The 24,127-nt window shown below is 55.0% G+C and overlaps 2 protein-coding genes across 11 annotated transcripts in view; both read left to right on the forward strand.

Moving 5' to 3' along the window:
• CDC14A (cell division cycle 14A) overlaps window positions 1-14,173 on the forward strand; it is a 67,337-nt gene extending 53,164 nt beyond the window's left edge. For 4 of the 8 annotated variants that reach the window (XM_070396095.1, XM_070396088.1, XM_070396091.1 and 1 more), the window contains 6 exons: window positions 423-582; window positions 1,003-1,115; window positions 1,970-2,020; window positions 3,191-3,313; window positions 4,012-4,339; window positions 12,353-14,173. In XM_070396095.1, the coding sequence (XP_070252196.1) occupies window positions 423-582; window positions 1,003-1,115; window positions 1,970-2,020; window positions 3,191-3,313; window positions 4,012-4,339; window positions 12,353-12,382 (805 nt within the window). In that variant the 3' untranslated portion in view covers window positions 12,383-14,173. Of the gene's footprint in view, window positions 1-422; window positions 583-1,002; window positions 1,116-1,969; window positions 2,021-3,190; window positions 3,314-4,011; window positions 4,540-12,352 lie in introns of those variants that run through there. The other 4 variants (XM_070396087.1, XM_070396090.1, XM_070396092.1 and 1 more) reach the window with 4 other exon arrangements.
• A 5,752-nt stretch (window positions 14,174-19,925) lies between these two features.
• On the forward strand, window positions 19,926-23,881 carry GPR88 (G protein-coupled receptor 88). 3 transcript variants are annotated; one of them, XR_011468709.1, is made up of 3 exons: window positions 19,926-20,484; window positions 20,840-23,266; window positions 23,388-23,881. XR_011468709.1 is itself a non-coding variant. In XM_070396829.1 (2 exons), exon 2 carries the CDS (start codon window positions 20,913-20,915, stop codon window positions 22,080-22,082), a length of 1,170 nt encoding a protein of 389 aa, XP_070252930.1. In that variant the 5' UTR covers window positions 19,926-20,489; window positions 20,840-20,912; the 3' UTR covers window positions 22,083-23,881. The 3 variants fall into 3 exon arrangements, 2 of the variants coding, with proteins under 2 accessions (XP_070252930.1, XP_070252929.1); XM_070396829.1 differs by having other exon boundaries at window positions 19,926-20,489; window positions 20,840-23,881; XM_070396828.1 differs by having other exon boundaries at window positions 20,840-23,881.
• The last annotated feature ends 246 nt before the right edge of the window (window positions 23,882-24,127 follow it).

The raw sequence follows: 24,127 nt of genomic DNA on the forward strand, positions 1-24,127 counted from the left end.
CAATCCCCAGTGTGGGGCGCGCAGGAGGCAGCCGATCCATGATTCTCTCTCATCATGGATGTTTCTCTCTCTCTCCATCTCCCTTCCTCCCTAAAATCAACAAAATACATATTTTTAAAAACAACAAAGGGGTTCCCAGTCTTCTGCGATGGAATTTGTTCTGAGCATCTGAGAACCTTAGCAGTCAGCCCCTGTGTGGCGATCGGGCCCTGTAGCAGAAGATGCTCATTTGTGTTTTAAATAGAATTTAACTTGCTGTGGCTTCAGAAAGGGACTTTATTTTCCTTGTCCTAAGACTTCGTACTCGCTCTGTTCTGCTTTGAAAATGTTTATCTGCTCGTCCTTTTGTCGACAAGACATCGTACTCCTGAGATGACAGTCTTTGTTGTAAAGAGCATTTTGCTCTTCTCTCCTTTCTACAGGAAACAAGCATCGTTATGGGTCCAAGGAGACCTTTTTCGATCCAAATTGAAAAATAGACCATCCAGCGAAGAAAGTATTAACAAAATTCTTTCGAACTTGGATGACATGTCTATTGGTGGAAACTTATCCAAAATACAGAACGTGGAGCGATTTGGAGAGGTGAGTCCCCCCAGGAGGCGTCGGTGTCCCCCCAGGACTCCCGTCCTGCACGTGGACTCACTGAGGCTGAGAGGACCAGAATCTTAGGCGTGGAGCCCCCCTCCCCCAAAGCAAGATGGGGTGACCGTGCACAGGGCGCAGGGAGGCTGTCAGATGGGGTGACTTTGGTTAATAAAATTGCATAGGTTTGGGGTATGCAATTCTACCCTGCATCCTCTATGATTGACTGTATTCCCTATACTGTACTTCACATTCTGTAATGTACATGCGAGCAGTGCTGAGTTCATAGTGCATTAAAGCGATGAAGACGATCCATATGAAATATACCCACACACAGAGAGCCTGCCAGCTAGTAAGAAACCCTCATACAGCCGATCGTTCACCATGACCTTTCTGGGGAACATGCACTTTCCCCCCCAGAACAACTTAGAAGAGGATGAGGATGTGGAAATGAAAAACAGCATAACCCAGGGAGACAAACTACGTGCCTTAAAGAGCCAGCGCCAGCCTCGCTCCTCGCCCTGCGCGTTCAGGTAGAGCATTTGAAACTTCGACCTTCGTGTGTGTGCCACGTGTGGACAGAATATTTAACCCTCTCTCTCCTTTTTTAAAATCTATTTGTATTGATTTCAGAGAAGAAGGGAGAGAGAGAGAGATAGAAACATACATGATGAGAGAGAATCATGGATCAGTTGCACCCTGGCCAGTGTGTTTCAGTGGTTAGAGCATCGGCCTGGGCACTGAAGGGCCTTGGGTTCGGTTCCCAGTCAATGGCATGAACCTGGGTTGCAGGATCCATCCCCGGCTAGGCACACGCGGGAGGCAACCAATCAATGTGTTGCTCTCACATTGATGTTTCCCTCCCTCCCTCCCTCCCTCCCTCCCTCTCTATCTAAATTCAATTGAAAAATATCTATGGGTGCGGATTAACAAAAGCAAACAAAGAAAGCAGTTTGCTCTAAATGGAATTCAAGATGCCGAAACCGGTTTGGCTCAGTGGATAGAGCGTCAGCCTGCGGACTGAAAGGTCCCAGGTTCGATTCTGGTCAAGGGCATGTACCAGGGTTGCGGGCACATCCCCAGTGGGAGATGTGCAGGAGGCAGCTTATCGGTGTTTCTCTCTCATCGATGTTTCTAACTCTCTATCTCTCTCCCTTCCTCTCTGTAAAAAATCAATAAAATATATTTAAAAGAAAAAAAATGGAATTCAAGATGAAACAAAAAGACTGCAGTCACTTCCTGCTGGCTCTGGGGTTTGTTTTGTCAATGAAGGAACACTGACGCCCGTCCCCAAGGGGCTCCCTCACGGCTCTGACTGCGCGTGCGCCTGGGTCTCGGCTGGGAGGGACGCGAGGGGACCCTGAGCGCCTGTCTCTGCTCTTTGTAGGTTGGACGATACGAAAGGGCACCCGAGGGCAGTGGTATGCCAGCCTTTCAGGTACAGTGACCAGAGTCCCCCCGGCTAGGAGCTCCCACATGACGCCGCCTTTGACGACACCCGGGCCTGAGCCGGTGGGGGGGGAGCCTTTGCCCTGTCAGGGCCGTTGGACATTTATAACGTCACTCGAGGGCCACACAAAAGCATCAGCTTAAAAACCAGCCTGCCATGGTTGGCCCAACATTTAATTCACTCACCCCAATGCCTGGGCAGGGCCAGACCAAATGTTTTCTCGGGTCTTATACGGCCCACGGGCCGGACGTTCCCCACCCCTGCAAACTGGTGAAAATGAGCTGCTCCCCGCGTTTCACTGCTTCGGCCCCTTCCTCTCTGTGACGATGGGGTTGTGTTCCACGCTCCCCAGGAGAAAGGGTTCCGTTCCTGAGCGGCCCCGGGGCTGGTGGCTGTGACAGTGACCGGTGCTTACTGCACGGGGGCTGGGGGGGGGGGGTGTCTCTGATAAAGGCCATTGGCTGCCACAGCCCTTTGGAGCTGGTGCTCGGTTTTGCGGTAAATGGACACCATTCCTGCTATTCCTGCTTCCTCGTTTTGCACGTTTGTTGCCCTCCTCTATTTTCTCGTTGTTTTCCCTCCTCTACCCTCCACGCGCAGAGGACACGTTAGTGTTTTTCTCGGGGAAAAGTCCCCTGAGTGCTCTCTGGTCGTGTCAGGCCATGGGGGTTCCAGGACTCGGTGCAGGGCTTGGCGGGGGCAGGAGAGAGGTTTGACCCGAACCGGGAGGCCCTGGAGAGCGCCGGCCCCGAGGAAAGAGGAGGTGGTTCCACCGCGAAGCCACAGGATGAGAGGGTGCAGGTGCCGCCGGAGGCTGTGCAGCCGTGGACTCTCAGGGGGTCGGAGGCAAAGATGTGACTAGCAGTTGGGATAAGGCACAGCCGTGGCCTCGCCCCAGCCTGGCCGGTGGGAGGAGAGGACAGGAGGAGGGAGGGGACCCAGGACGGCGGGAGGTGAAGAGCAGGGCGTGGGGTCCCGGGTTGGACCCGGGCACGGCCACTTGCAAAGGGGGCTGGGCGCCGAGGCTCCCGGAGAGCGCTCGGCAGGCCCGCTGTCTGGGTGGCGGCTGCCCCGGGCGTTTGCCTCGCCCTCGCCGATGGCTGAGTGTCCACGTGGCACAGCTTTCCCGTGACACTTGGCTCTGTTTTCTCCCCACAGACTGGCTTCTTCCTCACAAGGATCTGCGTCTGCTCTGAAGATCTGCAAAGTGGCTTCGTCCCCGTCCGCCACGGCCAAGCGGATCACCAGGGGCAGCTTGGCCTTGGGCGCCAGTGGGAGAAGGTAACTCCCCCTCCGAGGGCCGGGGTCCAGGTCAGCAGCAGGGAGTTCGGCTGCCCTTGGGGGAGGGGAGAGCAACCACAAAGGCTCTGTGCCCTCCCGGCCCCTGTCCCCTCCTGCGTTGTGGGGACCAGGCTGCGGAGGGATGGCGGGCGGCACCCTTTCTGTAGTCGCCTGATTTGAAAACGGAGCTGAGTTGTATGTGCTAAGGTACAGCCGATGGTCATTCCTCCCGAGGCGGCCGGGACGGTTCATGGAGCCATGTGATCAAATACCTATGAGTTAAAGCTTGCGCTTCTCACTCTTTGCTTAGAGTTCACTTACTTCCTGCCTCAGGACCAGCAGCACCCCGATTGCAAGTCCAACAGGACCCCGATCTCGCGTCCAATAGCACCCTGATCGCATGTCCTATAGCACCTGATCTCGCGTCCAATAGCACCCTGATCTCAGGTCCAATAGCACCCCAATCTCGCATCCTACAGCACCCCGATAGCAGGTCCAATAGCACCCCGATCACAGATCCAATAGCACCCCGATCTCAGGACCAACAGCACTCTGATCGCAGGACCAACAGCACCCCGATTTCTGGTCCAATAGCACCACGATCTGCCCCTGTGTCCCGGCACTGTTCTCGGCCGGGCACCTCCAGTGCCGTGCTGTGTCTGGACTCGAGCCGCTGTCGTGTTCCTGTGTCCCTCCAGCTTCTCCGTAAACTCCCGGCTGGCCAGCTCTCTGGGGAACCTGAGCGCGGCCACGGAGGACCCGGACAGCAGAAAGACCTTGCCCTGCAAGGTGGGCTTTGCCGCCAGTCCCTTCGCCAACCTCCTCAATGGCAGCTCCCAGGCGTCATCCAGAAACTACCCCGAGCTCAACAACAACCAGTACAGCCGCAGCCCCCCGAGCAGCCAGCGGGGCCCCCCGAGCGCCAAGACGGAGGAGCTGGGCCCCGGCCCTGCTGCCCCCAGCCCCCGGGCCTCCTACACCGGCCTGTCCTCCTCCTCGGCCCGGTTCCTGAGCCGGTCCATCCCCGTAAGTACACAGACACCGCCGCTCGGCCCGCAGACCCCCGATCGCAGCTTCGGGGCATCGCCATCCTCGCCCTCCTCGCCCTCCTCGCCCTCCTCACCCCCCTCACCCCGGCTGCCCCCAAAGAAATTCAACAGCACCAAGGAGGCCTTCTGAGCGCCCCTCTCTGCCGGGACTGTGGGCGCATCCCGTCCACCCGCTGGCTCCCCTCTCTGTCAAGTAAATGCCCAGCTCCCACCGGGCTCCTCCTCCCTCCTTCTCTCCTCCCTGTGCGGTAGCCTGCCAGCCTGCTCCAAGCCGGAGTGGTTCCCAGGGCAGACGGGTGCTGGGCGGGCGGCCGCCGCCGGGACCTCCTCCTCCGCCGCATTAAAGGGTGAATCGTGAGCAATATCTTCTCAGGACGGAGCCTTAGGTCCTTGAGCGCATCCCCTCCGCAGGGCACTGGCCCAGCATTCACTCGGTGGCCCGGGGAGGTGAGCATAAGGCAGGCTCATGGGGGTCCCTGGGGTGTAGGCAGAAGCAGGATATCAGGACGACGGGCAGAATGAGCTGCCGTTCCCCAGGAGACTGGATGAAAGCTCCCCAAACACGCTTTACCCACAGGGTACCAGCCCCCTTTCCTGACTGGGGATCCCTGTTGGGGTAAATCTTTAAACAAAAAAAATCCCTTTTTATTGATTTTAGAGAGGAAGGGAGAGAGAGGAACATCAATTGGCTGCCTCCTGCGCGCCCCCTACTGGGGATCGAGCCTGCACCTCAGGCCTGTGCCCTGACCGGGAATCGAACCCGTGACTCCAGTGCATGGGGACTGAGGTCTGCGGGTGTGAGTTCTGATTTGGGGGAACAAGGACAGGGAAGGAAGGAGAGCGAGCCCGCACCGGTCAGGGCACGTGGCCAACGTCAGCAGCCGCACTGATTCCCCCCGGGTCGCCCTCCTGCCCGCGTTCTCCACACGTTTCCTCGTGTTATCGGGGAGAGGCTGGCTCCGCAGGCGAGGAGAGGGCGTGCGGGTGCGGTGCCCTCAGCCGAGCGGTGGCCCCGTGGGCGACAGTGGGACCCACGTCCTCAGATGGCAGATCAGAAGCCACTTTTCTAACGTGGGGATACAGTGTGAGTGTGTGTGTATGCAGCATGCATGTGTGCGCACCTGTATGTAGTGCGCATGTGTGTGCAGTGTGCACACGTGTGTGCGCATGTGTGTGTGTGTTGGTTGAACTCGGCCACGCCCACCTCTACCTCAGGCCTTGTTAAAGTTTCTCCCCCTCCGTCCACATGTCCTTCTGCGCATATCCCCCCGACTTTACTCCCAGGGGCGTGTTGCCCATCGCTAGATTCCTGTGGCGATCAGGATCCAGTCAGTTGCCAGCCTCCCCCGCCCAACTTTGACTCGAATCCCACTCCGCTGTGGGTGCATGCGTGTCGGCAAAGCCTCAATCCTCACCGCGGCGGCTGACGGGGTCGTGCGTTTCCGTGTGCGCAGCGGGGTTCGAGGTCAGACACTGCCCAGGAGTGGAGGCCGCCTGCTTGCACCCCCTGATGGAGGCGGCCGCTGTCAGACCCGAGGGGAGGCCCTGCCCTTGGCAGCGCGGGTGTGGGACGTGGAGCCGGTCCGTGAGCACCTGGCCCCGGTCACGGCTGAGGCCGGTGCCGCCCAGGTTGCGGCGGGTACCCAGAGCCCCGTGGTGGGGCCCGAAGCAGCGCGTGTTTCTGGGTCTCCGCGTGGCCGGTGGAATCCTTCGATGCCTCACCCTCCCGCTTATATAACCTCATCTTGGGTTCAGTCGCTATTTTCTTATTTTCCTTCTCCTCCTCCTCTCTCTCTCTGGCCCAAATAGGGTAATTTTCCAATAATTAAATCTAAAGCCATAGTCTGTGTGGGCAGCGGCTGCTCGCTCCCTCCTCTCCCCCTTAAAGTTGTCATTTTCTTGTAAAGAAAACGCATTTCTAAGGAGAGCTGCCAGCAGGGTACGGTTTCTCTCCCAGCCCCCAGGAGGCAGCCGGGCTGCTGTCACTGCCCTGCCTCCTCCCTCTGCCTTAAACCCGGTCCCTGAGAGGGGGCTGCGCCCGCCGGCGCACATGGAAATCCCTGCTTTATGAGGCGCTAAGCGGGGGGCTGTGGGTTTTCCCTGTGGGCCCACTGCAGCTTTTCTTTCTTTTTAAAAAAAAAATATATTTTTATTGATTTCAGAGAGGAAGGGAGAGGGAGAGAGAGATAGAAACATCAGTGATGAGAGAGAACCATGGATCAGCTGCCTCCTGCACGCTCCATGCTGGGGATGGAGCCTGCAACCCGGGCCTGTGCCCTGCCCGGAGTCAAACTGTGACCTCCTGGTTCCTAGGTCGATGCTCAAGCCCTGAGCCGCGCCGACCGGGCCAGTGCAGCTGTCCTGAGGGTGTGGGTCTCTTTTCTAAAGAACCCGGCCCTTCTCCTGATGCTCCTGAGGATGTGATGTTCTTAAACCCTCGGAGGACAGGAGGCTGTGTGGCCGTCCCCTCCCGGCACCTGGGAGAAAGACCCAGAAAGCCCTGGGGCGCGGGCGCGACGGGCCTTGTGAGGGCGTCTAGTAGGGAAGAAGCTGCAATTAGCATCTCTCCTAAGAGCAGCAGCTCAGCCCCCGGAAAGATGGAGGCCCGAGGCCCTGGGCCGTCTAAACGCTTCTTCCCACAGGAAGCGGGACGATGGGAAGGGCTCCCCGGGGCCCGCGAGTTTCTGTTTCTCTGGCCTCCTCGGCTGGTCCGGTCCGAGGTTCCTGCTGGCCCGGGCGAGGGGCGAGTGGTGCTCACCGACCCACTTACAGTGAGAAGCCAGTTCCCTCTCTGCCATGCAGGGGCGGTGTTTCCCAGCGCTGAGAACTGGGGGGTGTGTGACGGGCGTGGGTGGGGGAAGCGTTTTATCAGGTGAGATGACTGAGTCTTCTGTCGTGAATATTCCATCTCTTCTGTTTGAGAGACTTCCCACCGAGCTGGGTGCATCCAGCTTGTCCTCACCTGACCCCCAGGGCCCAGATCATGTCCTGGTGCCTCCCCTTAGCTCTTGGTCGTAATCTCCGAAGGGAGCAGGCGGTTAGGAGCGCTCTGTCCTTCCCCGAACACTCAGGAAAAGCTGCTCCGGGCTCCGGCGTTCGCTCTAACACGCAGCCAGCTGAGGGGCTCGGCTTCCTGCACACGTGGCTTTAGTGGATGAGAGAAAAGAGGCCTCATGTGAAAATGCAAGGGTAATCTCGGTGTCCAGATGAACTAAAAACACTGGCCATCGCTTCCTCGGGAATGGCTGAGGCAAGGCAGGTGCCAACACCCTGTCACTAACGATTGAGCTCCTGTGATTGTTGAAAAGCAGATTACATCCCCCAAGGCGGGGGGAATCTATTAAAGTTATGTAGGAAGGTGAGAGGATGTTTTAGGTCGCATTTTAGTTAACCCAAGTCGGCTGGCTCTTGGGGCCCCAGGAATGGCTAGAGAACGCTACGGAGAGATGCGAAGCCTCCTGCAGGCCCATTTTATCACAGGCTTTTCGTGTCACTGTTTCCAAAAAAACCTTATTGAGCTAAGTTTCTGCCGGTGTCACTGGAGGAGGGTCCTGGGTAGCAGAGGCGGGTGCTTTCTGCTCCTGGGAGCGCAGTCCACACGTTCCGTGTGCGGTTACCTTAGAAGCAGCACAGACGCGGAAGAGCCAGGAGGAGCCGGGATGGCAGAGGCAGTTACAGATGACCTCTCCCCAGCGTTCACCCCCCCCCCCCCTACTTGCTCATTAAAACGGAAACACTGGAGTTAAATATGAAATAAGACACGTATTGTCACGCGTGTGCTGTATCCCCTTTAATGATCAGTGCCAGTAAAACAAACACTTTAAGGCCCTTTTCTGCCTCTGTAGTTAGACCTCAAACCAAGGGTAACGATGAACTGCTCTTTCTTCCTGGAGGGACTTGGGAAAGTGGCGGGGGTGCGGCCGGGGGGGGGGGGGGGGCGGGGGCATGGGCGCGGGCGGGGGGCGGGGGCGGGAACGAGTGTGGCAAAAGCACGCGGGGACCTTGAGCCGAGATTTGGACCCGTAGGAGACTGGCATTCGGGCCCTGGGTCCTGTGGCCCAAGGCATTTGAACATGAAGATAAGTTTCATTCATTTGCTGGCAAAGACCATAATCTTTCACGATTCCTTACCGTGTTCTGCTTTTGTTGGCCATCGTATAGGTTTACGTACTAAAGATCTGCCCGTATTTATAGCTATAATCATTGGATGTTTTCCTACCATGATTAGGTAACAAGGCTGTTTAACAAAGAAGCACACAGAACAGCTAACTACTTAAAGGCACTGCCTACACCTGCCAGCAGACTCGGAGCAGGTTCCAGGGAGAACAAATTGTCTCGCTCTCCTTACCTAACACTTGGTTTTATGTCAGATCTATCTGCTTTCAGGGAATAAGACTTCTTTTATTTTGACATAATTTACTTTGGGGGCTGCACATTTAAGGTCACTTTATGCTTGTTTTCCAGGTTGATTATGGCTGTGTTATTAATTTTATGGTATGCATTTCATATATTCATGATGAAGTTATCTGGTCTGAACTCAGTATATCCCTCTTGAACTTACTGGTCACAAGAAATCGAATATTCTATTTGAGTAATTGAAATCTCTTGATTATATAAATAATATTTATGCCTCAGGTCTCCCTCCCTTCATTTTCATTGCTATTTTCCCCTCCTTTTTTAGTACTTAAGATGCATTAGGTATTACTTCTTATGGCAATGATAAAAACAGTTGGCCAAGCATAATGAAAACTTTAGTCAGAATGCTTAATCCTGGGTGTTTTTATAAAGAAAATGTCTTTTTAGAATAGTCCCAAGAACGATTTGGATTCAGCCCTATTGGAAATCATGTCGATACACATTCTCGCCGTGGGTCCAGGTGTGTGTATGTTACAGTGCCTGAGGCTCGGGCACCTCCTGGTTTGAAGCCTTGGCATAAACCACACCCCGTAGGGCGACGTGCCAAGCCCTTCTCGTTCTTCCTAGGGGCGCTCTTAACCTTCCCCCTCGTCCAGAAACTTGCAGCCTGGAGACCCCCAGCCCCCAACCACCAAGCCGTCCCTGCCCACCCCTCGCCTGGTCTTTCACTTGTACCCAGTGCTACCCTCACCCTCAGTTTGTATCATTAAATGCTGACTCCTTGGTCTTTCATTTTACATCGGTATGAGGTGTGGTGCTGGCCCTTTGAGGGCGCAGGGCCGTAACTTGTTGGCTCGCGGGGTTGATAGAGACCTCCTTAGTGAGTGGCTGTGGCTAGGATGTAAAATTCTGGGACTTGAAAGGTAAACAAAGATAGTTTGAATCTTTTAGTAAATTATTTGGAAAATGGACAGATTCCTTTTTCACTGATCCCTGTACCGTCAACAAAACGGACCGGCCTCAGAACTGATACGACCTCGTCATGAAATGCCGCAGACCGACTGGGAAAAGAATTCTTGGGGGAGGAGGAAAGGGCACGTGAGCAAATCAAGCAAACCGTGTTCTACGGCGTTTAAGCAGGAGAATCGGGCAGGGACTTCGGTTGATGTTTCAATTGATTTGTGTTTCTGCTTTCTGACTGCTGTTTGCTGCTCAAAAGTGACTGTGAGGCTGTTGTTTTCCTCCCTCTGTCTTTTCCTGGCTAACTTTCCCCATCAGTGCTTTCTGGTCACATGACCCCATCAGTGCTTTCTGGTCACAAGCCCCGATCAGTGCTTTCTGGTCACATGACCCCATCAGTGCTTTCTGGTCACATGACCCGATCAGTGCTTTCTGGTCACAGCCCCGATCAGTGCTTTCTGGTCACAGGCCCCCATCAGTGCTTTCTGGTCACAGCCCCCATCAGTGCTTTCTGGTCACATGACCCCATCAGTGCTTTCTGGTCACATGACCCCATCAGTGCTTTCTGGTCACATGACCCGATCAGTGCTTTCTGGTCACAGCCCCGATCAGTGCTTTCTGGTCACAGGCCCCCATCAGTGCTTTCTGGTCACAGCCCCCATCAGTGCTTTCTGGTCACATGACCCCATCAGTGCTTTCTGGTCACATGACCCGATCAGTGCTTTCTGGTCACATGACCCGATCAGTGCTTTCTGGTCACATACCCCTATCAGTGCTTTCTGGTCACAGCCCCATCAGTGCTTTCTGGTCACATGACCCCGATCAGTGCTTTCTGGTCACAGCCCCATCAGTGCTTTCTGGTCACATGACCCGATCAGTGCTTTCTGGTCACAGCCCCGATCAGTGCTTTCTGGTCACAGGCCCCCATCAGTGCTTTCTGGTCACAGCCCCCATCAGTGCTTTCTGGTCACATGACCCCATCAGTGCTTTCTGGTCACATGACCCCATCAGTGCTTTCTGGTCACATGACCCGATCAGTGCTTTCTGGTCACAGGCCCCGATCAGTGCTTTCTGGTCACATACCCCTATCAGTGCTTTCTGGTCACAGCCCCATCAGTGCTTTCTGGTCACATGACCCCTATCAGTGCTTTCTGGTCACAGCCCCATCAGTGCTTTCTGGTCACATGACCCGATCAGTGCTTTCTGGTCACAGCCCCGATCAGTGCTTTCTGGTCACAGGCCCCCATCAGTGCTTTCTGGTCACAGCCCCCATCAGTGCTTTCTGGTCACATGACCCCATCAGTGCTTTCTGGTCACATGACCCGATCAGTGCTTTCTGGTCACATACCCCTATCAGTGCTTTCTGGTCACAGCCCCATCAGTGCTTTCTGGTCACATGACCCCATCAGTGCTTTCTGGTCACATGACCCCATCAGTGCTTTCTGGTCACATGACCCGATCAGTGCTTTCTGGTCACAGGCCCCATCAGTGCTTTCTGGTTATAGCCCCATCAGTGCTTTCTGGTCACATGACCCGATCAGTGCTTTCTGGTTACGTACCCCGACACGCTCCTTGTATATGTTAGTATCTGACATGATAAGGGAGGAACTTGCCCTGTTTACATTTTTAGAAACTTCCCACTGTTTCCTGTGACTGCCTGACTCTTCCGCACAAATGCTTTGGGGACTTAAGGTCAGAGTTCAAAGCTTGTAGTGCTTTGTTCCGCCCCCCCCCCCCCCCAAAGGAAAGGATTTTCGAGGTATTTGTATTAAATTCACCCATTCTCAAGGAATTTATTTAAGTGACTGCCCATTCTACTGCATTAGAAGCATTAACGTTCAATCGCTATGTATTGCGTTGCATTCAAAATTATATATATTCTTAAAGTCTATTCTAATAATCCCCAATTTAGTTACAGGTGTCATTTAATATTTTTGAGTAAAATTCAATATTATTGCACAAAAGCATGGAAGCGAGTTGAGCCCTACCTACCAATTTTCAAATAATAGTTAATTTGTCATCACTACTAATAAATTAGTGACTTTTAAAAAATATATTTTTATTGATTTTAGAGAGGAAGGGAAAGGGAGAGATAGAAACATCAATGATGAGAGAGAATCATGGATCAATTGCCTCCTGCACACCCCCTACAGGGGATCGATCCCACAACACAGGTATGTGTCCTTGACCGGAATCGAACCCAGGACCTTTAAGTTCACAGGCTGATGCTCTATCCACTGAGCTAAACTGGCCAGGGCAATTAGTGGGCTTTTTAATCCTCACCCGAGGATATGTTTATTGATTTTCTGAGAGAGAGAGAGAGAGAGAGAGATCAGTTGCTTCCCATTCGCACCCAACCAGAGATCCAACCTGCAATCTAGGCGCGTGCCCTGACCGGGAATCGAACTAGAAACCTTTTGGTGTTCGGGCCCATTGAGCCACCAGCTGGGGCCCTTAGGCAAGCCCTTAAGCATGTAAACCTTTCATGCCGTCACTCTGGGAATTGCACGTCCCCTCCTTAGCCGGTGCTTTGCGTCTCTCATCTGTCCCCTCCTGGCTTTCGCTGACCTTCTGAGGAGCAGACCCCAGTGGGAGGGAGGGAGGGAAGGAGTGTGTGATGAGCTGAGGGCTCTGTGCGCCGCATTAACCTCCCTCTGTGTCTCTCCCCGCGCAGTCCCTTCAGTCTGAGTATGTTCATTACTAAGCCCCTGCCGTCGGGGGACCGCTGCTCTTAGCGCCACCGCTGCACCGGGACCAGCGCCAGGACCGGCTGCGGCACACGGATACCTCCGCCGTCCTCCCTCTGGTTAAAGCGACCTTCAGGGGACCCGGCCGCTGCCTGGCCCAGACCACGCACAGGCACTGAGGCTGTGTGACCGACACTTCTGAAGACCGTTTTAACGCGGGCTCGGTGATTTCGAAGGGTTATTTTTCATGTACCGCGGGAATCCTTTCTTATTACTTGTACCTGTACAGTGTCACATGATGTATGTATTGTGAACGTAAAAAGCCTATTTTGATAAATTTATAAATATTTACAATGATGGAAAAGCTAGACTATATTTTGACTTAGGTTTTCTTGCTCTTTGCTACCAAAAAAGAACTCATTTGTACTTTGAATTTGTGCAGTACGCTGTTCAGTGCGATGAGCCGCCACCCTCTCGGGGGCAGGCCCGAGGGAGGCCCGTTTGGAGAGGGACTGTTCCCCCAGGAACGTGGCCGGCAGGTCCTCCTTTCGGGGACGTCGGCCCAAGGTCAGGAGTGTCCCAGGTTCCTCTCCCGCGAGAGCCTCAGCCTCGGACCTGGCTCCGGCCGCGTTTTCCCCTTTGTTTTTGTTGCTGAGCCGCTTGGTTTTGCACCCTCGGGGCTTTCTGGACACTGAGCGTCTCGGCTGCCCGCACTCGCTGGGTGTTGCTCCCGAGAGGGGTCTCCCCCGGGAAAGGACTCAGGGCTCCCAAGCCAGGAGGATGCCGCTCTGGGTACGAGGCAGCGCTGGCCCGTGATCGCACGTGGCCAGGCATCGGTGTCCAAACCCTGGAAGAGAAACAGTGGGAAAGGGTGCTGCTAGGCAGTTCTCTGCGTTTCAGAGAGAAGCCCTGGGCACGCAGCTGGCCTGGGAGGACCCTCCACCCCGCCCAGGGGCCCTGGGCTCGCAGCTGGCCTGGGAGAACCCCGCAGGGGCCTCGCTCGGAGGTCTGCCGGCTCATTTCCTGGGGAGTCAGGGCCTGCATCCCGATTCCCCGTTGCTCACCCATTGAGTTATTTATAGTGTATTTATTAGGACGGGTACCTCCAGACTGTCACACGCGCTTCAGCAAACATCTGGTTTGTTTTATGTTTTACACTTTTAAACAGGCATTTGAATGAATGTTTGACTCAGGTGGGTTAGCTTAACCTTCAAGAACGACAGTACCAAATAATTGCACTAAGGTGATTTTAAAATAAAGAGAATGGTATGTTTTTAGGGATCATAAATTATGGAATTAAATTGTATACTTTTTCTAAACCTGAAATAGTGAAATATTTTATTATGAGTTATTGTATAAAAAAAAGATTGACTGGTGAATTGTACAGGCTGGTGATAGTATTTTTTAAAAAAAACTGATCAGTGGGACACAATCCAGGGGGCATCGGAGAAGTGGGAAAGGGAACCACATGGACCTTTTAGTTCTGTGAACACTAACTTGTGTGCAGCTATGAAAATGATTGTAAAATTGACTGCTGTAAATTTCTCATACGTATGTGTGTATGCTCGTCATATGTATCTACATGTGTACGTCTTAAAAATTATTAATACACATGTGCATACATAGACAAACCAAGAAGAGTATGTATATAACATAGAAAGTATATAGCAAAGTAATTCTACTGCAATAAAAATTGTTTGACATGTATTTTGTTATGAATAGTTTACCTTCCAAAAGATATTCTGTTCTATTTTAAAGTGTAGAAGGATACACTGCTAATAAATAATAAAAGTTTTATGCCATTCACATGTCCTCTGGCTTTTATCATTGGGATTTTGAGTTACGAACGTCCTGAAGTCTCTTGATAATTTTGTACTTGATCCAGTCTGGTTGGTGCCTTCAGTCCAGTTTCTCAAGTTCTCCATTTCCTGGAATCCATGACGATGAGCCCTAAGGAATCTTTGAACGTCACAGTCGTCAGATAACGCCGGTGTCTTGATGTCTTTCTCTCTGTGTAATGCTCCGTTCTGTTCAGAAAGCGCCGATCGTGGTTCTGCGTGGTCATTTATGACTGCGAACGCCACACCAGGAAGAAATCAGCTTCGGGGGTTGGGGGGGAACGTTGGAGCTCCTTTATGTCCCCAACTAGATTGGACCCCTTTGGGTTGTGGTATCTCTGAGGTTCTTCCCTTCTGTTTGCCTCTCAAAAAACTTGAGGACACGTGGGAAGGGTTGTGGGCAGGACGGCAGCCTCACTTCTTGAGTCCAGAGCACGGGACAGCGGGGCCGAGGTCATGACGGTTCCTACACAGTTTTCTTGTGAAGTCACAAACCTGGCAAACATGTCTAGAAGGGCAGTCTTTTTTGACAGATTTAGACCCCTCTCCCCCCTCCCCCCAAAAGCAACAAACAAACCAATGAGCTCGTAGCAACACATTTCTCGCCTGCGGGTCATTGAGCTCACGTGGTCTCCCTCCGGTCGGAGCCCCTGGAGAGGGTGCATGTGGACAGCCAGCTGCGGTCCCAGCCGCTGCAGGAACGTGGATTCCCCCAAGGTAAGCGCCACGAACGCATTTTCAAAATTGCTCTCTCGTGCTTTCCTCGGTGATGCGCTGACCAGAGTGGGAGCCCGTTCTCTGCCGAGGGCCATGGGATACTCATCACCTCCTGTGTGGGCCATACAGAAGCATCAGCTTAAAAGCCAGCCTGCCACACTGGGCCAGGCATTTAATCCACTCGTCCCTGACGCCTCGGCAGGGCCAGGCCAAATGGTTCCACCGGCCGTTTACGCCTGTGGGCTAAACCGCTGAGAGGTTAGAAGTTTCTTTTCAAGTCAATTCCCGGTCCAGGAGCCGGACCGTACCCTGGTGTTTGGCGCCATATGACAACGTGCTCTTTTCCTCCTTGCCCTGGAGGCCGAGGTCAGGATGCTGCGGGGGAACCTTGTGGATTTGCAACCCTTGGCAAAGCAACTGGGTCGCTGCTGTCTCTCTGGGACAAGTGAGGGAGATTTCCAGCTCCAGCAAGATGCACCTCGCAGCACCGGATAACAGTCCTTCATTTACACACAGGCTGCATCGGGGCTGTGGCACCCATCCCCCAGAAAGTGGAGAATAATTGTATTAAGTTATTTTGAGCTGAATTGAAATGGTAATATATTCCTACCCAGTTCCTTCTCTATGGATCGAAGTATGATAATCATATTGAGGAGGAGAAAAATAGCTTTTGTAGAGAATTCTCAACTTTGGTGAGTGCAGGTAGACACTTACATTGCAAGTCGACCTTTCATGCAAAACACAGTGCTTTGGAGCTGGTTGTAAATGGACAGACTAAGCTAACTGACCTTTAACCTGCATGCCACCCAAAGAGAGGTGAGCTACGTGATCACGGCTTGCTCTCTGTCCTCTGGTCTAAAGCAAGTTGACCAACGTGTTTTAACAAGTTGGACAGCAAACAGGACAAAATGGCGACTGTAGAAACGAGCCCCACTGTGATGTTTGCACTGACATTCAGCGGTAGATTGAGGGGTAACTGTCTATCAAATCTATGTCTTTTTTTGGCCTCTTATTATTTTATTTTTCAACTGCAGTTTGCCTTCAACACTTGTTTGTATTGGTTTCAGATAGGTGTGTAGTGGGTACACATTCATAGAGGTTACAAAGCGATCCCTCCCACAACACAAGCACCCACCTGGCCCCACACCGCACCTGTTAAATAGGGCCTGGCTGGTGTGAAAGAATAGCCATCCAAGTAAAATACCAGAGCCCTGGCCCGTGGCTCAGGGGTTAGAGGTCAGCCTCTGCCCTGAAGGGTCGAGGGTTCAATTCCCTCGTACCTCAAGGGCACGTACCTGGGTTGTAGGTTCAATCCCACCCCAGTCGGCACGCATACAGGAGGCAACCAGTGGATGTGTCCCTTCCCCCCTCCCTCTCTAAAAATCAGGGGGGGGGGGATCCTCGGGTGAGGATTAACAGAAATAAAATAAAATACAGAAACACCTCAAGCAAGCGGATACTCAGCGTTTCAAAGCTTTGGGTGGGAGCACACGTTGCCGGGCCTAGAAAAGTTGGGTTAAAAGGTTTCACTGTTTTGAAACTAGAGCAGGTTGCAAGGCAGCGAGTCTGAGAGACGTGCCCATAAATTAACAACCTCGTGCTGGTTCTCAGCTGGAGCGTAAAATCGTAAAAAGCTGAGCACTGGTACCCGGAACCTGATGGGAAAGAATTTAATTCTTGAAATTACAATTGTTATGATGCTGTGTTGAAAAGGCTCGTTGGCTGAACACAGAAGCGCTCAGGTTTGAAGTTTCCATAGCAACTTGCCCGCCGCCTTTCCCTGGTAAAGGCTTCTCCCTGCACAGGGCAGCATCGAATCAACAGGCAATTGAGGACTTTTTCATACCTTTTAACAGCGTCCTGAGAATGAGCCCTGACCAATTCCTCTCTCGGTTTTATTGGCCAGGACTCTGGAACTGAATATTCCTGACGTATCATGAGGCCCCGATTTAATAAAATCTTTGATTAAAAGCACCGTTTGTTCGGAGTCTGTGAATCGCTTTTGTTTCTGAGAGGAACGTGCGGCTCATACCAATCAGAGCCTCGCTGGGTCAGGTCGCCCTCTCCCCTCACGCCGCTCACCGGCAGTAGCTGTGGCCACCCTCACCCTCCACATGTTCTTTGCTGAGGCATGTTCTGTACCTGAATACAGACTCTGTCTGAGCACCGGAGATGCTACGGCTTTTCTTGTTCTTGCACAAATGTGCGCAGCGTTCCTGCCACACGATGAGCTGGCGGCTGGACAGGCCCTGTCCCCGTGTGAGGAACACGGCGAGGCTGCTTACTCATCCGAGGGCCACACGTGTCCGTCCTCAGCGCCCAGCCCACCTCCCACTTTGCCGGGACCTTCTCCCGCTGGGGGTGGGGCGGGCAGCTCTTCCTCCTGGGCGAACCGGTGACAGCCTCCGTTGGGGTGGCCCGCCTTCCTGCTGTCACTCAGGTCCCCGACGCGGGCACAGGGTGAGCCCTTTTATTTCACCTCATTTTGATTTTTTTCCTACGTTCTCGGAGTCTTTCAGAAATTAAGAGCTACAGAGATCTCGTTTTCTGGGGAGGACCCTGAGCCCCTAGGCCTGGAAGTCTGAGCGAGAAGTCCGGTTGGGCCGGCCTGCGGCTGGGGGAACTGGGGTGGAGCTTCGGCAGAAAGGATGAGGGGACGCTGCCTGTGGGGTCTTTGCTGGTCTAGAAAGAAGGTCACAACGAGAAAGGAGTTAAGACAACCCGTAGGACCGATGGAGATGGTGGATTGAGGTCCATTCAACAGAGTTTGAGAGGCTACGGAGGAGCCACAGGCAGGAAGTTAAAACCGTCAAGTTCACAGTTTTCTGAGGACACAGACACGAAACAATGACCGTCCAGCCCCAGGACACGCCTCGTGGGGAACCGGATAAACGTGGGAGTGTGTGGGGAGGGGGACCCCAAGGAGCGGAGTGTGCTGAGGCTTGAAGGCAGCAGGAGGTGGGGAGTGGATCCGGGCATCCTTGTCCTAACTGGAAACCGGCGTGCGTCCTGGCCAGGAATGAGGAAACCGCCTCCAGACCGAGGAGCCATCGGAGATCTGGCCCCAGCAGGACCCACCCTGGCTGACCTCTAGGGTGGGCCCAGAGGGAAGGGACATCAGAGTTTCCTGGCCACCATCATGGCCTCGATGAGGGCGGGACCAGATTGTGGCTCCGGCCACTTAGTCCCTAATTATTCTAATTTAGTCTTGAAAACGACACAGTTTCTTTGATTGTTTTCCTCTTATTTGGTTTATGATCCTGTCACCTCTGCTGACCTGTAATTAAGGGTGATAGTAATTGTGGCCAAGTTCCTATAAGGGTACGATCCCTTTTCCCATCAGTGATATGTGAACACACACACACACACACACACACACACACACGGCACATTTTTCAAGTAATTTGATCTCATCATTGAAACAACCGAAAATAATTCCTAAATGCTTAAAACCACGAATCTGTCTCCATCAAGTTCCTACATCTCTCAGACAGAAGTATTTTTAAAGCAGATTGAAAACACACGCAACTATATTAAACCTCTTACTGGAAAAAAAAAAGTCCCTTCTGGACAGAGACCCAGCCAAAGCGATTTGAACTGGAATTGCTTTTCCTGGAAAGGTTGAAAAGGCAGCTCAGGAAAGAGGCGCCTTGGTGACCTCACAGATGGACACTCAGATGCGAGCGAGGCCGCTCTGCACCGCCCCCCCCCCCCCCCCCACGTGCCAATGGGGAAAAGGACCCCCTTGGAGCTAGTTACAATGCAGACTCCTGGGTCCGGGCCAGAGCTGTGGAAACACCAGTGGTTTCAGGTGCAGGCGACTTAAGAGCACAGCTCAATTAGCCCAGAAAGACAATGGAGTTGGCCCCAGCTAGTGTGGCTCAGTGGGTAGAGCGTCGGCCTGCAGACTGAAGGGTCCCAGGTCGGATTCCAGTCAAGGGCACATGCCCGGGTTGTGGGCTCGATCCCCAATAGGGGGCATACAGGAGGCAGCCAATCCATGATGCTCTCTCGTCATTGATGTTTCTCTCTTCCTTCCTCTTTTAAATCAATAGAAATATATTTTTTAAAAAGACAAATGGAGTTTAAAAAAATATATAACTTCCCAGGGCGAGAATGAGGCTGTGGGCTTGTTATGCTATTTTGTTATGAAGTGGGGTCAGTGGGGCCACCTGGATTGTGTGTCATGGGACAACCGAGTTCACAGCACGGCCCGTCCCTGTGTGTGTGACTTTGGGTAAGTCACTGGCAGTCTTTGGGTTTCCGCTTTCTTTTCGGCAATAAAGGCTGACTCAGCGGGTCCAAATCATTCCTAACGAGTTCCCAAGTGTTGCGGGCGCTGCTGGTGGGGATCCCTGAGCGGAAACTTCTCTGACAAGATGAACATGACCTAGGACAGGCCGGCTGGTTGCCCAGCTTAGAGCCCCGGGTCCTGCAGCCCCGCCCTGCCTTTTCCCCATAAACCACGCTGCCAGGTTGAGTTACATTTTCAAAATCATCATCGTCCCAGTGAAAAATGATTTATTGGGGGATGAGGTTAGTCGCATGCTTGTGCCGGAGTCCACGCCAGCCGCCAGCCCGCTGGGCTGCACCGCAGGGGCAGGCGTCGGAGGCGGCATCGTGCGGACACTGGCGGGTATTCGGGGTCCTTGCTCCCCCATTCCCGTTTCTCACCTCTGACCCTGTCATTCTCACCCTCTAACCTTTTCATGACTGAAACACAAGCCGAACTCTGATTTAAACAGAGACTCGGGGATTTTCTGGGGATAATTACCCATGTCCCACCGCACCAAAGAAAAAATAAATATCAATTCGAATAGAAAGAATTCTCCCTGAAAACGCGGGATGGAGGAGGTCAGTCCTGGGGACTGGGGGTATATTGCCCCTCAGAAAAACCTTGACCCAGCACGCATCAGTCTGGGATGAATGACACTGGGGCGGCGGGGGAGTACACTGAATTTTATTCTCGCACTCATGGGATGGGAGCAACAGCGAAGAAAAACGAAGCAGGGTGAAGAGCGAGGTGAAGGAGAGGAGGAGAGAGAAGACAAGGCAGAGGAACTTGCTAATTACAGGACTTTCCAGGCAAGGTGTCTTTCTTCCTTGCAGTGAGACGCTGTTGAATAATTCATGCCGAGGAGGAGATGCCTCCCCGGTGATGTATAGCTGAGCAGGAGAGCGTGAGTGGGCTCACCCCACCAGCCGCCCCTCTTGCTTCGGGGCGCAGCGCCGTGCGCCTGTCTCCAGCGCGGCTTCTGCTCGGCAGCCCGGCAGCCTTGCCGCCTCCTGTCCGCCCGCCAGCCCATCTGCCCACCTGCCCACCGGCTGGGCCCGCAGCCCGCCTGCCTCGCCCCAGCCCAGCTGCCGGTGGAGGAGGCTCCGGCAGCTGCCGGTTCTGCCAGGACCATGGGCGTGGACGCCGCTCGGGAGAAGCGGGGGCTCGCTCCTGGCGCCGGTCCCAGCTGAGTTTGTCCTGCTGGTCTGGGGACCACAGATGCTGCGAGTGAGGAGGCATTTCTTGGCATCTCTCCCTCTGCATCTGCCAGCTAAGGACGAGCCCACAAGTAAGGTACCCCAACTCCTTTCCCCGGCACCCCCCCTGCGGGGACACCTCCACGTTCTCCTGGAATCTAGGGGCTCCACCTGGCAGTATTCCTGTGTGTGTGTGAGAGTGTGTGCATGTGCCAGTGTGTGTTTTGGGGGGAGAGGGAGGCTGTTCGGGACACAGCTCTGTGCCCGGGCTTCCCTGGTGCCCGCTGCGCGCAGAGGCCTCTCCCTGGCCCAGGCGACATCCCCGAGGCAGGTACCTGTCAGCTGCCACCCCCGTCCTCCCGAGCTGCCTCCCCTCCCCCAGCCGCGCTCCGGCTCCAGCCCTTTGTGTCGGCGGCGGCAGCTGACAGGCGCCTTGGCCTCCCGCAGGCGGCGTCGGGATGGGCCGGGCGCGGGGCCCACGCTAGCCGAGCCCGCGGCGAGGTGTGAAGCGCGGGTCAGGATGACCAACGCGTCCTCCGCGGCCCCGTCCGCCGCCGGGGGCTCGCTGCTGCTGCTGTGCGAGGACGAGGAGGCGTGGGCCGGCCGGCGCATCCCCGTGTCGCTGCTGTACTCGGGCCTGGCCATCGGGGGCACGCTGGCCAACGGCATGGTCATCTACCTCGTGGCGTCCTTCCGCAAGCTGCAGACCACCAGCAACGCCTTCATCGTCAACGGCTGCGCCGCCGACCTCAGCGTCTGCGCGCTCTGGATGCCGCAGGAGGCGGTGCTGGGGCTGCTGCCCGCCGGCGCCGCGGGGCCGCCCGGGGGCTGGGACGGCGCGGGCGGCCGCTACCGGCTGCTGCGGGGCGCGCTGCTGGGCCTGGGCCTCACCGCGTCCCTGCTGTCCCACTGCCTCGTGGCCCTGAACCGCTACCTGCTCATCACGCGGGCGCCCGCCACCTACCAGGCGCTGTACCGGCGGCGCCACACGGCGGGGCTGCTGGCGCTGTCCTGGGCGCTGGCGCTGGCGCTGGCGCTGCTGCTGCCGCCCTGGGCGCCGCGCCCCGGCCCCGGCCCCGGCCCCGGCCCCGCGGGCCCGCGCGTGCACTACCCCGCGCTGCTGGCGGCCGCGGCGCTGCTGGCGCAGACGGCGCTGCTGCTGCACTGCTACCTGGGCATCGTGCGCCGCGTGCGCGTCAGCGTCAAGCGGGTCAGCGTCCTCAACTTCCACCTGCTGCACCAGCTGCCCGGCTGCGCCGCCGCCGCCGCCGCCTTCCCCGCCGCCCCGCGCGCGCCCGGCCCCGGCGCCCCCGGCGGCCCCGCGCCCGCGCCCCCCCTGCCGCCCGCGCTGCAGCCCCGGCGCGCGCAGCGGCGGCTCAGCGGGCTGTCGGTGCTGCTGCTGGGCGGCGTCTTCCTGCTGGCCACGCAGCCGCTCGCCTGGGTCAGCCTGGCCCGCGGCCTGGCGCTGCCCGTGCCCTGGGGCGTGCAGGCGGCCAGCTGGCTCCTGTGCTGCGCGCTGTCCGCGCTCAACCCGCTGCTCTACACGTGGAGGAACGAGGAGTTCCGCCGCTCCGTGCGCTCCGTCCTGCCCGGCGTCGGGGACGCGGCCGCCGCCGCCGCCGCCGCCACCGCCATGCCCGCCGTGTCCCAGGCGCAGCTGGGCGCCGGCGCCGCCGGCCAGCACTGGTGACCCGGCCGGGCCCGGGGAGGCGGAGAGCGCGGCTCCCGGCGTCCTTGGTGCCCGTCCCCTCGCGCCCTCGGAAAGGGTCCCCGGACCCAAGGCTCCTGCGCGAAGCCCAGGACATTTTTGGTGCGAAGATTTCACCTTCCACCCCCAACAGGGTGGGGGGATGCGCGAGGCCAGGTCTCTCCCTCAAGGGCGTCCCCGAAGTCATGTTGGGCGGCCCCTGGCTTTCACCCCTGGTTTCTGTGGTTTAAGGAAATCCTAAAGTCAAATACCAGAGACTTCCAGGACTTGCAAAAAGACGTTTAACCAGAGCCAGTTCATTTATTTCAACAGTTTGGGGAAAAGAGCTGGGCACGGAGGACCCTCCCCACCTTCACGGTCTTCTGATACACAGGACGCGCCCTGAGTGTGCGCAAGCCGCGGGCAGTTGTGGGGAAGGAATGAGAGTTTAACACATTGTAGAAGCTCCTTGGTGGGCGCACACCGGGATGCGCCGCATGAACACCTCAAGCCCTTTATTCTTAAAAGGGTTTTTATGAAGCAAAATCATTCCTGAATGAGACAGAATCTTAGCCAGTGAGGAAAAAAACAAAACCACAGGTACATTATTTTCTAGTCCTTTTTGCACTTCTAAGACTGAGAAACGGCACCGAGTGGCAAAGTGGAACCGTTTCCTTCGTGCTGACGGGAATCTGACGGCAGGAGGCTCACCTACTTCAGGTGCCCGCGTCCCGGGCCCCATAGCATGCACTCAGCAGCCCCCTCATTCTGCAGTCCACTCACTTGCATAATGGGTGTGATTGCAGCCTTGAACTCTGTACTATAACGGTTGCTAAGGAGAGCAAGTTCCTCTGTTTTTTCTTTTTCTTTACCATTTAAAATATCTCAGTGCACATGCTGTGATTGAGCCCCAAAGATACCTCGACTGCATAGCTACTGTCGGCGGCTGTTGCATGCTCCTCCACGCTAGAACTTACGGGCGTGCGGCCTCCTAAAGCAATACCGCGAGACAAGGACACTGCACGTCTCCCCAGGCCGGGAGAAGCGGCCCTCAGCTATTTGAAATGAGAACAGAGACGCCTGTGGCTCCCCAGAGTCCTTCTGGCCTTGACCGGATGGAGGAGAAAGCACCCGGTTGGGACTTTATCTTGCCGATGGAACCGCAGTCAAGATGGATCAGTAACGAGGTCTGTGAAGCCGCCTGTGCTTTTAGGGTTCTGACAGGCCACCCGTTAGGAGGCAGCACTGCTTCTTAGGTAGTTCGAATGTGTTACCGGGACATTAACATTAATATCGTGTCTGTTACAGGAGGTGGAACAAACTCAGTTATATGAGGGCAGTTTCAAAGGGAGTCGCTCTGAAATGATTTGAGGCTTGTCATGTTCACCTTCGGTTTACTCGCTGAATTCAGGAACATTGGGAAGGCGCAATCGTGTGAAATCACTTCATAACATGAGATTCGGAAGAGACGATTAGTGCTACCAGCAGTCCGACTGCTCCCTACATCCCCCATGGGGCCGAGCAGCCCCCATGAACCGGGTAACATTTGGTTGCCCTCTGGACCTTGTCAGCTGGGAGAGTGGGGACACGTGCCTTTGAATGATGGGAGTTGCAGGAAACTTGGATGTGTTTGTAGAAAAGCCAAGCAAAACAAACATGTTCAACACTAATGATAGATCAGCAGTCGTTTTATTAATCTACCTGCCCCCTCCACCTGTAGTGCATGCACCATTTCTCTCTTACGAAGGTTTCATCTGTTCCCATTTTCCTCGATTCAAATGATTAAAGTGGAGACTACTGTTCCTCCGAGTTTTCTTCTGCCTGTCTCCTTGCATGCCCCCTTGTCACTGTAACAGGGACACCGTGGCCCAGGGCACCCGTGGAGGAAGCACGCTCTTCGTTCTGGCTGGATTTATGTTCAGTTTCTAAGATGACCTCCCCCTTAGAGAACACAGGGTCCCTAGGCCAGCACAGGGGCGCGGGTGCGGGCTCCTGGCTGTGAGGGGATTCACTGGGGATTAGGTTGCAGCGAGGACAGGGCTAAGGAT

The sequence above is a fragment of the Myotis yumanensis genome, unplaced genomic scaffold, assembly GCF_028538775.1.
Source record: "Myotis yumanensis isolate MYYU_CA2020_CCGP unplaced genomic scaffold, mMyoYum1.0.hap1 SCAF_17, whole genome shotgun sequence".
Lineage (NCBI taxonomy): Eukaryota > Metazoa > Chordata > Mammalia > Chiroptera > Vespertilionidae > Myotis > Myotis yumanensis.